The 13,007-nt window shown below is 34.8% G+C and overlaps 1 protein-coding gene across 1 annotated transcript in view; it reads right to left on the reverse strand.

The window, feature by feature from the left end:
* The window catches only part of LOC307124663 (protein unc-13 homolog B-like), a 55,939-nt gene that overhangs the window by 31,441 nt on the left and 11,491 nt on the right, over window positions 1-13,007 (reverse strand). Inside the window, exon 2 of the mRNA XM_079814038.1 lies at window positions 12,386-12,415. Within this exon, the coding sequence (XP_079670164.1) occupies window positions 12,386-12,415 (30 nt within the window). The remainder of the gene's footprint in view (window positions 1-12,385; window positions 12,416-13,007) is intronic.

A 13,007-nucleotide genomic window follows, 5' to 3' on the forward strand; every position in this document is an offset into this window, starting at 1 on the left:
ATGTCTTGTGTGATCTCTTACAAGAGTTATTTTGTAAAATGTCAATTGTTACCATTGTTACCACAACATTGGTAAAACATAGTTAACAGAATTGATCACTGATCAGATCACGCAGTGGATTGTTTAAAAGTCTTTTTTATCATGATTTCATTATTGCCATGCTTTTAGCATTTATGCAAGCAAGTGGAGTTTTTGGCTAAAAAGTTTAAAATCGTCAATTATGTTACCATTAAACTCAGTTACAGAGGCTGACAGTATGTAAAAGAGTTGACAAACGATACAGGACACTTCTCACTTATTTGCAGACCTTTCACAAGATCGTCTTCCTGTTCTTGTCATTTCAGTCCTGTTAAAATGTGCATACGAAAATGTCCTTCACTGCATCTGTGCTTGTCTGTTTACATTATGAGGAATGCCTGGATCCAACAATCCTTCCTTCTTTAACAAGAAAGAAGCCAAACTGGATCCATCAATCTTTCCTTCTTTAACAAGAAAGAAGCCAACAATCATCCTTACACATACAAAAATGGATACACTTAACTTACACTTTGGTGTTGGTAAGAGTGTTTGAATGTTTATGGAAGAAGACTCTTACGCTCACTAAGGCTCCATTTATTTTATAAAAAATACAGTAAAATATTAATACAATTCAAAATAACTGCTTTCTATTTTAATATATTATACAAAAGTAACTTATTCCTGTAATGGCAAAGTGGAATTTTCAGCATCATTACTCCAAATCTTCAGCGTCTCATGATCCTTCAGAAATCAATCTAATGCTGATGTAGTACTCAAGAAACATTTCTTATTAATAACAGTTGAAAACAGTTGTGCTTCTAAATATTTTTGTGGAAAAAATATCTAGCTTCCAGCAGACCGCCTTCCGTATTCAACTTACGGAAAAAGCGTAACTAGTGCTACGATGACATTGGACGTAGCTTAAGCATTTTGAACTGCGAGAGGCTTTACACTTTCTAAGTAAGTTGAATACGGAAGGCGGTCTGGAAGCTAGATATTTACTTTATAACGTGTTAAATACTTATATTCTTCTTACACAAACCCATTAATCCACTACAGAAGGCCCATTGATTCACTTTATTAACTAATTTGGAACTAAATACTAAATAATTTGACACATAAATGTGCCAGTCTACAATACGCACTTGGAACCAATTTGGATGGTTAAGACTGAGCAAAGAAAAAGTAAATCAATCTCCATCTTGACCCAGAACTCTGTGTACTGAATTATATTATGTTTCTATCAAGATCTCAAAGCAGATTACCAAACTATCACAGACAGAAAGACTGATTTCGAATGGGTGATTTCTAAAAGAAAAGGGCAAAAATACGCAGAGAAAAAAAAAAGAGAGGCAGCATTATCAAAGTTAGACAAAAAGGATTATTCTAAACTAAACTATAATTTCAGAACATAGTATATAAAATATTAAATATTCCAGAGAATATTATCTCCATAAAACAATGTGTTCATGACCCTGTGAGTACTCTAAATTTAGCTCATACATATCACCATGGGCTGAACTTCTCATCTGCAGATTAATCAGTAGTAGATTGCTCAATGACATTTCTATTTACAGCAATATTATTCATCCAATCAAGAACTTTGGCCTGAGAAGACCTCGCAAAAATGGAGCCTGCATTTTGTACAGTCTTACAAGGAGATCGTTCCTAAAACAAATCAAAGAAAATATTCAATAAAAATCACATGATTAAATGTAGGCTAAGAGGTGTCCACTGACAATCTCTTGAAAGGCTTTCTGTCCTTCACTCTTGATTTATTTCAACACAGTCCAGTGGCTAATGAATCCTGCAGAAAGCCCAAGAGAAAATGTGTCTTTAACTGAAGGTGGCTCAATCTTTACACCCAAGATTATCTGGCACGGCTGACAAATAGTAGTCGTGATTTTAACTCTCCAATTCTCTTTCCCTAAACCTCTTTATTTCTACCTTTCCTCTACCTTTCAGTTACCCAGGTCCAATTTACCTCAACTGTCAGTCTTGAGAAAGACAGAGAGCAAGCACACGGATAGGTGCCCATAGGGGAGAAAATACAGATAACATCTCTGTCAATCCCAATTGTTTCTCTTATAGCCAACAGTGAGATATTGAAGAAATTATAGAGAACTTTGCTTAAAGGAATAGTTCACCCTAAAATTATATTATATATATATATATATATATATATATATATATATATATATATATATATATATATATATATATATATATATATATATATATATATATACATATATATATATATATATATATATATATACATATATATATATATATATATATATATATACACACATACATATATATATATACACACATACATATATATATATACACACATACATATATATATATATATATATATATATATATATATATATATATATATATATATATATATATATATATATATATATATATATATATATACACACATACATATATATATATACACACATACATATATATATATACACACATACATATATATATATACACACATACATATATATATATACACACATACATATATATATATATACACACATACATATATATATATATACACACATACATATATATATATATATATATATATATATATATATATAAAAAAATTACATTTACTACAATTATTTTAAATCATTTGAATTAAGATTCTGAAGGGAGCATTCTATGGACACTTTACTATCCCATGAGGCCACGGGAGGGGATTTATGAATGTAGGTGAAGCGACACAACTGGCACTGGTAGGTCACATGATAAATGACAACATGGCGGATGTAGTTTATCCAGATTACATTCATACTATATAGAATGTACTTTTTCAACGGTCATGAATGAAGTTCAAATTCAAATGTAGTACCTACTCAGACAGTACGCGATTTCGGACGCAGCTATAAGCTCTAATTTGCCTATATGACAAAAAATATTTCAATATGAACTCAAAGTTTTCCAAGACCAAATTATGGCTATACTATCCGCATCTATTGTATTGCGCCATATTCTTACTGCATATCAACAATGGTCTCCTGAGGCATTTCAATATTTCTGAGACAACATAACATTTACCACAATTGTAAACTGTAGTCTTTGGAGTACTAAAAGAGCAACAGCGATAACTGTCCTCTGCGTGTGTATGCATACATTAGTATTAATGTAATCCTTGAGGGTCAAGTGTCATGTGTTTGTCTAGGTGAGAACTAGACAGCTTTTCTCAAGAGGTAATGCTAGTTTAATGAGAATTTCTCTCTCTCTGTCACTCTGCAGACATGCTGCAAGACCCTCTCGGTCCCCAATGTAATCTCGGTCCCCATGGATTCATCCTTATCCCAGAGCCTGCAAAGGAGGACACAGCTTCTACAGCCCGCTCTTGATATGACCATCGTAATGAAGAGCAGAATTGGGGCTGAATGAGAGTGAGATAGAGGGATAGAGCTGGAGAAGATAGAAAAAGTCAGTGAAGGGCAATTGATGAGTGTGTGGGTCTGTAATTTTTAAAGGGTTAGAAGGGATTCAGCTAAAGCGGTATAGCAAATATTACTCTATCATCTATCCTTCTCATAATAATATTTCTCTGACCTTTGAGGTCAAGTACAGACCCTTTAAATTTAACAGGTACACAAAGAACAGAAAGCGAAAGCTTAATTGCTGGTTTATACAATATGTATGTAACGTGATTATACGTGATTAAATATTGCTATTCAATATTTTATTTTTACATTTGATTATTACATTTTTACATTACATATTTTTGTTAAATTGTATTTGTCCTATTGTTTGTAATTTGCTTATTTTTTCTTATTTTTAATAACAGAAATGAGATAAAATAACTATATCGTGATATATATCATTATCATGAAATAGAATTTCTCATCTCGTGAAATAAGAATTTGGACATATGGCCCACCCCTATGTGACGATCTAGCATCTCTCCACTGATTATTCTTCCTTCCTCCTCAAATGTCCCAAAGCAAATAATTGAGCATGTATCCATCCATAGTGAAAAGAACAGTTAGGTACCAGAATAAGTAATTTGGATGCCTGAGATGGTGGTGTGCTGGTGCGGCATCTTAACTGGCTTGGTTAGGCTTCTAAAACAGCTGTCCTTGAACACTACACTTAACACTGGGTTAACATCTTTTTTTTACTCTTGGATTAAGGAACATTCCACAATTTTTATTATGTCCAGAGCCAAAGTGAGATGCCAATAGATTGATTACTAACACAGGGTAAAGAAAAAACTATGTGAAAGACAGAAAAAGGCTATTACGCTAACCCTGAAAATTAAACCAGCTACTGTAAGCCAATTAGTTAACCAGCTTGCTGGTAAGCAAGCTTCACCTGCTACATTTTGCTGGGCAACAGCATGGCTATAATAGTCAACCATCCATACTAGCAGCAATAAAGCAGTCACATTGAGGGAAGTTTCAGGCTTGCAGCCGACAAATTGTGTTGTGGATTTACCTGTGTGACTTGTAAAGGGCTGTGATAGTAAGTTGAAGGTGTATACTACCACCATGTTTCACAGAATACCAACGAATCATTGCGCCGCTGCAGCCTTGGTACGGCCGCGAAGATCCGCGACTATTACGCAGGAATGAGAAAGTAGTTCCTAGCCATATAGGTGTAGAAAATCGCAACTTTTAATTTTCAGTTGGTCTTAGCACACGATGTAACTGTAGAAGAGTCAAGTTTTAAATAGGAAAAATATTGAAAGTGTCTTTGGTCATTTTTTGAATGAAATGCTAATGGTCTGATCAGAATCAATGATGTATGCTAAGCTATGCTAAAAGTGCTACCGCCAGATACAAAGATCGGCTGAATGGATTAAAAAACGGTAAAACTCAACTATTTAACTCTAGGGGACTTGTAAAATGAGCCTATTTTCAAAAAAAGTGGAGTGTTCCTTTAACATTAGTCAATGTATTAACAAACATAAACTAATAATTAGCAATTCATTTGTTACAGTATTTATTAATCGATGTTAATATTAGTTAATAAAAAGACATCTTTTCATTGTTCGTTCATGTTAGTTCACCGTGAATTAACTATGTTTAACAAATGCAACTTTTGATTTTAATAATGTATTAGTAAATGTTGAAATTAACATTAACTAGATTAATAAATGCTGTCTAAGTATTGTTCATTCTTAGTTAAAGTTGACTAAAGTAGTTAACTAATCTTAATTGTAATTGTAAAGTGTTACCGAATGACTAAACTAAAAAGTAAAATTAAAGTAACAAGTATGTGTATTGCTGTGGAACAAATAATTTATTTCATGTTTTATTTTTTTATATTTATATATATATATAACAAAATAAAACAACGTTAACGTATACATCTTGCATGGCTTATTAGAGTAATTTCATCATTTGAAAATAATAAAAAATATTCGCAAAAGGTGGCAGCTTGAAATCTGCATTTCACAAAATTGAAGACTGGGGACAGCAAGGAAATATACACAAAAATCTAATTTTTTTTTTAAAACCCATAGACAACAAAAAAGCTTAATCTAATCTTTAACCTTTGCTTTTCAATTTGTAGACCATGTAACATAATCCTACAGTAAGGCTGCAGAACCACTGAAACATGTTTGAGGGAAATGGAAATACAGAAATGAGGTGTGACTTTTGTGATTAATGGTCTAATCTGGGCCTAGGGAGAAGCAGGGAAATTATCAAATATTCATATCTTTCTGAATCTCTAATTACTCTTATGTACGTCAGACTCTTTTGCTTCCTCTCGCTCTCTATTACACCAATAATAACACCATCTTCAACACAAAAAACCCTTCCCTACAACTAACTTTAAAATCTGAATGTTATCTTCACATCCGTACCCAATTAGGTTAGGTTAAGGGTAACTTTATTGTCCATTCTGTTTGTCACAGAGCGGAATTTTTTCCTTGACTCTGGTGTCATACATATATACATAAATACATAATTCCTAACATTTTTTTAAATTAATCTAAACAATCAATTAAAAAAAAATTTATAATGACAATCATTCTCTTGCATTACTTCGGAAAATAGTGTGATTTAAAATAATCACTGCCATTGGGACAAACCATTTGTTTATACACATTTCTTCTTGCCAAAGGAAATTTTTAGTGTATGCCCAGATGGGAGCATTTCAAAAGCAGAGTGAAGGGGGTGAGTTTGGTCTATCGCAATTGCCCTTTTTCCCCTTTCACAAGATTCCTTTATACGCTCTCGCGCTCTCTGTCTCAGAGTGCAAAGGGGCTCCCAGGGATGCCTAACCTGATGAATATTTCATTTTTGATGACTTACGAAAATAAATAAGTCATATTTGCACACGCCTAGGCCTGTACATGGTGACATTTAAAAGCTATTTGAAGAAATACTCCCACATGCGATGTTAAAAAAAGACACTTAAGTACTTAAGCAATAAATATAGCCCATATTACAGTGCACCAGTTAAACTAATATGGCATGTTACGCCATATATACAGTCCTGATCAGAATTATTGGCACCCTTGGAAAATATAAACAAAGAAGTCTGTGAAAATAAATCTGCATTGTTAAATCTTTGTCTTTCTTTTTTTTTACACAAAAAAAGCCCACAAAAATCTAACCGTTTGAACAAAAATTGAATTTGGGGGGGTGGGGGGGGGTCTCATTATGTAATAAATGTTCTCTAATACACAGTGGCCACAATTAATGGCACCCTTTAATTTAATACTTTTAGCAATCTCCTTTTGCCAAGATAACTCTGAGTCTTCTCCTGTAATGCCTGATGAGGTTGTAAAACAAATCTTTCCAGATCCTTCAAATTCCCAAGTCCATGTTGATAAACTCTCCACTTGAGTTTTCTATAGCAGTGGTTATAGGATTCAGGTCAAAGGACTAGAAATAAATTAATGTTGATGATTGTTTAGGATCATTGTCCTGATGGAAGATCCGACCACAAGGCTTAATAGATTTCAACAAGATTTCAAGCAGAGGCTGTCAAGTTCGGAACAAGAAGTCCAGGACCTCCAGCTGAAAAATAGGCACACAAAATTAAAGATCCAGCCATATATTTAATTGTACACATGGGATACTTTTATCCTTGTGTGCACCAAGCCCATCCTGTGGGTTTGCTGCAAAAAAGGGCTCTTTTTTTTTGTTTGATCTGACCATAACCAGGTCCAGTTTGAAGTTCCAGTCGTGTCTGACCACTGAATATGCTGGAGTTGAAAACCTCCCAAACGACTTATAGGTGACTTTTTTTTTGTTTTAGTTTTTTTAGGCTTTCTGACTCCAAGGCTCAACTATTTTCTACAATTCTCCAGCTGTGATCCTTAGAGAGTCTTTGGCCACTTGAACTATCCTCTTCTCCGTGCATTAAGACAATATACGCATCCTCATCCATGCAGATTCGTTAAATTTCCTGTTGATTGCACTCACTAGCATCAGCTGACAATCTGCTGATCCATGTCTATAGGAATTAGGCATGTGCCGTTATCAAATTTTCATGTTGCGATTAATTGCTGAAGCTTTTATCACGGTATACGGTATTACCACGATATTGGAATAAGTTGCAAAAAAAAGTGTTGTCATACCATAACAGGTTTGATAACTTTCTTATAACAAAAAGAACCAAACATTTAAATACAATAAAGCAATACACAAAAATGTATAAAGTAAACAAATATTTAAAACAGATTAAAGTGCCAAAGAATTATAAAGAACAATAGGTAACACTTTACAATAAGGTCTCACCAGTTAATGCATTAACATCAACAAAGAGCAAATAACTACATTTTTACAGTTATTATTCTTTGATAATGTTAGTTAAAAAAGCAACTGTTAGTGTTAGCTCAGGTCCATTAAATAATAGTTACAACTTTTGATATTAATAATGTGTTATTAAATGCTGACATTTACATTTAACAAAGATTAATAAATGCTTTAGAAGTATTTTTCATTGTCAGTTTGTTAATGAATGAACTAATGTTAAATTATGGAGCCTTATTGTAAAGTGTGTGACTGAACAACAATCAGAACATATTCAAACAATATCTAGTCCATGTAATTTAGTCCAGATTAAAATATAAAATGTTTGAGTTTGAAAATGAATAGCCTTAAGTCTTTAAGTATTAAGTTTTTGGTTATGTGATGAGTTTTGTTTACGAGGGTTACTGGGGAAACGGCTGCATTTCTGCTGTTCCATCAGCGCCCACTGCTGTCAGAGAGTGAATGCGTGTTTCATTCCTTCACTCGTTCCGCCATGTGCTCATGCAGGTTGGGTGTTGTTTAAATCAGTGCGTGTTCCTCTTTGACGTATTGTTCATATTAAACGCTTGATGGGTAAAGTATTCTTAAAATGCATTCTAAAAATCTGAATATATCGTAAGAAATAATTATTCACGGTATTTTTAAGTGCCCACGATAACAATATTGTGCATGTTCAATATTGCGGTATATCGTATTACCGTATACCGGCACATGTCTAATAGGAATATGACACCTACCACAGCATCTTAATATAAGGTTCATTCAGTATTAACAGCAGCTTTATTGCATTGTGATATTCATTTTAATATCGTAACGCGATTAATTAATTTTAATTAATTTCACAAAAACAAATGAGTGTTTAGAATAGGTTTAAAGCCCAGAAACAGGAATTTAGAAACACTGTCTCTAATAGGCTTCATAACATCTAATAGCCGCAAACATAATAAAATCTTATTAGGAGTCAAACTGCATTGGATTCTGGTGCAGTATTGAATTCTGTGCTGTGGTTGGGCCACTTGTAGAAAAGGCTGAAAAGGCTCTTTCTGTTATTAGCAATAAATTAGATTTCTATGGGCTTCTCTGTCACTCAGACAGAACTCTGTTCATTTGGGATGCAAACACAGACTGATGCTTTGCTGATGCTTCTGGTGCACACAAACACACACACACACACACATTCCCTCTCTCCCAGTGATCTTAAATCTCATTTATGGAATAGTCACTCTACATGAGGTCAATCAAGAGATCATGAATTATGCAGTTAGGAGGTGCCTCATCAGATAATGAAAAATATCATATATGCAAACATTCACTGTATTATACATACACTTTCAGATGAATGAAGCGTTTCATTTCTGTGCTACTAGCAGCACCAAAAAGAAACACAAAAATAGTGACCGTCTTTTCAAATAAGTTTTAAATACTTCCTAAATGCTACTGGCCAGACAGGCCCATTTTTATGTTTAGCCCAGCCTGGGCACTCAAACAAGTAGATTGCAATTCTGTTTGATGCTACTTGTTATGTAGTTATGTATGTAGTTATATATGTATGCATGTTTGTATGTATGCATGTATGTATGTATGTATGTATGCATGTATGCAGTTATGCATGTATGCATTGATGGATGTATGGAGCAGGGTGAGGCATAAGCAGACATTCATGGTGTGGGTGGCACAGGGAGAATGAGAAGACCAAGACACAATCAATTATAACAGAGAGTCAGAGAGAGACAAAAACACTAGCTCATTAGTTTATCAATAGATTCATTGGTTGGACTGAAAGATACTCATGTACCCATATAGATCCAGTTGCCATACATTTCTACCTAATCTAACATCCTTTTATCTTCAATATTACATTTTCTTGCAATATTTTATGTCATAAACCACACAAGACATGAGCAAGTCAGAATCACACATTCCAGATTCATAAACTTTTCCCTGGCAGACTGCAGGATGTATATCTGAAATTGTATCATAGTCAGATTGGAGTTGGAGATTTTAGCCAGCTCTTTCCATTTTTGTATGCAACACTGATCAGTGGTTGGTTGCATAATCTGCTTAGACAAGTTAGTCATCAAAAAAAAAATTCTAGGGGTCATGAACTGCATATTTTTGATTATTTTATAATGTTTCCTGAGGTGCACTTATAATGTTAGTATGATATTTACATAATTTTGAAATAAAAGGCCATTTTCTACCCTGATTTTATCCCTCTGATTTGAACGCTCTGGTGGAAGGGGGCATATCTGCTGTGAGAGCAGTGAGACATCAATGTAAACATCCCCTGCTGTGACTGGCTAATACCTTTGCAGAAGCAGGGGCAGATTAAGGTCTACACAGGCCCCTAGGCTCAGGGATTTCTAGCGGCCCTCCACCCTTCCAAATAATATACAATATCCTGGAAATCGAGAGAGAGAGAGAGACTGTTTCCACCTGGTATTAAGATGTGTTTTCGGTTATCCGATCACAAGTGGTCAGCCAAGATGCATTACCGTGTCACCTGGTATCATCACACGTTCCAAATGCATCATCTGTGACCACTTGCATTCATATTTTGTGGAGACACTCTGCTCTTTTTTTCGTCCCACTCAACTACATCAGTTTCACTTTCGGCGCAAGAATGCTTTTGAATGAACGAACCCGTGTTAGGAGGCAAATTAATATAAAAGTGACCTATAATAGAATTTTTTTTTGGAAGGGTGTTGTGCCACAACATCATGGAAATGTGTTTTTGCAGGGTGGGATGTCTGTATACGCACATCCAACACACATGTGCATGACTCGTATGTTGTATCACTAATCAGATTGTGCTACCAACAATATATTTTCATTGTTTTATGGGTAGGTTTAGGGTAGGGGTAGGTATGGATGACCAGATTTAGGGTAGGGGTAGGTATGGACTTATGGACTTAACCACATGAATATGATGCTGTTGGCACAATCTGATAGGTAGCACTTTTCGCTATCGATTTGTGCTACCTATCTGTTTTAATTTGAAGTAGCACAATTTGAGTGGGTAGCACAAATCATTTTTAGACGTGACATGAGAACTGCCCCTAAAATCCATAATGCACGATGTGTGCTCGTCAATTGCCTGTTATTTACTAGTACAGTAGAAATAATATAACAAATATATTAATAAGAAAATGTTTGTAAAAACAGCTGAACAGAGGCCCCCTGATCACATAGGCCCCTAGGCTGCAGCCTAGGTTAGCCTATGCGTTAATCCACACTGATATGGAACTCTCTCAAACGTTTCATACGTTTTTACTATTAAAGCTTAACGAGATTAGCTAATCATGAAAAGTCTTGCTTATAGAGCTCCGGACATCACATGACCAATTCTGTCTACAACGCCCTATTGGAAGGCAGGAACAGCGGGGAGCGAATTTGAAATGAAGGACGCCAGCATGAGTTTCCAGGCAACACTTAATATAAATAAAACTAAATAACTTAATAGATTAAACAACAGATCCCTATAATGCCCCCGGGGTGCTTTTCACGTGTATCGATAAAGGAACAGATAGCTTTCCTGTCAGGACACCTGTTGCACCAGCTGTGCGCAAGTTACAACTAGCCTGGTTTTGATGTAAATGGGCACTAAGTTACAACTTATGCACTGCTAAATATTTTTGCGTTGCGCCATTAAATTTAGTTGAAGCCTAAATCTACGTATAAACCGAATATTTACGGAAGCCTCCAATCAGGAGTAACGTTAACGGATAGAATAAAATAGCAGGCAGACTGAACTGCATCAATAAGCTCAATTCTTTACACATATATGATAATGCTGACATTTACACGGGGCTAACATTTTAAGAGAGAAAACATTATGTGAATAGATTACTATGTTAGCGGTTAACACAAACTTTCGTGTTAAGGTTAATAATGGATAAATAGCTATATAAAAACTCTATACTATTTTGTCCATCTGAATAAATAAAAAAAGAAAATACTGAAAACTCAAATCAATTACTTTTAAATGCTGAAAGTGAATTTAGGCATCAGAAAATTAGCAAATATCAAAATGAATATAATTTTTTAAATACTTTTTTATACATTTTATATTAAAAAATATAACATATTCATTTTGATATTTGCTGAAGCTATCAAGATAATCTAAATAAAAAAGGGGGGAAATGAGCACGTTCAATTCTAATATCGTCTGTCATGGCTGATACTTAAAAGTTCAACAAAAAACATTAAAAACAATCAATTAGGCTAATGCAAAAAATGTTTCAGTGCTCCTCTATAAAGCTTATTGCAATTCAAAGGTTCAGTCACTGAAAGGCATACACATTTACACGTGTGTGTCTGTGTGTTTGTAATGCATCTCTCGTGAGTAAAAAGTGTAATATGTTATAGTAGAGTGAAAATCCCCTGACAGTCTAGTGCTTGCCTGCTGGCTAACAAGTAAACCAGTTCACTGTGTCTCTGCAGCCCATGCCAAACTGGGCCGCAGAGTCTGATTCAAGCACTTCATTTTAGCACCAAACACTCATCTGAATGACAATTGACTGCATTGTGTGTTATTTTTTCCTCTTTGAGTCTAAGGCAATTGTAGAGCCACAACTGATTCATGTATGACGCAAACAGTTCATTACCTGGAGGTCCTTGTAGTTTGGCCTTTTTCACTGAAAAGAAAAGAAAAAAAGACCAAATTAAGTGAAAGCCACAAATAGCAGGAAAGTGGATGTAATACATTTTTGCAGTAATACAACACCTGATGAAAGGAACAAAATACAGATACAGACAAAACACTACTGCTTCATAAAATGATTTAACCACATATGTCCCGAGCAAGTTCAAACTAAAGACAGGGTTCAATCCCAAAAAACAATCTGTTATGTGCTGGCCCCTAGCCTGTACAAATTATTAACTCTCTCCCAAATGATTTCCACTAGGCCTACCTAAAGAAAGCGTTAGCATTCACAGTGTAATTGCATTTCAATGGCAGCTGTTCAGCTGACACAAGACTCCCAAAAGCAAGCAATCGTTGTTCAAGGGACACAAACATTTTGGAGCAATCATCTGAACCATAATTGCCATGTGACTAATTACTCTAGAGGCACAGAAAAATGGCATAATGACAACACTGATTGACTGATAGTACCACAAGAACCTGACAGTCCCAAACCGCTAGTGTCAATCGTAGGGACCCGTGATTTCAGCCAGTACTGCAGAGGGCGCATGTGCCGCATCATACCCAGCGGAAGTACTGGAGAA

The sequence above is a fragment of the Gobio gobio genome (genome assembly GCF_949357685.1).
Source record: "Gobio gobio genome assembly, chromosome: 4".
NCBI classification, from domain to species: Eukaryota; Metazoa; Chordata; class Actinopteri; order Cypriniformes; family Gobionidae; genus Gobio; species Gobio gobio.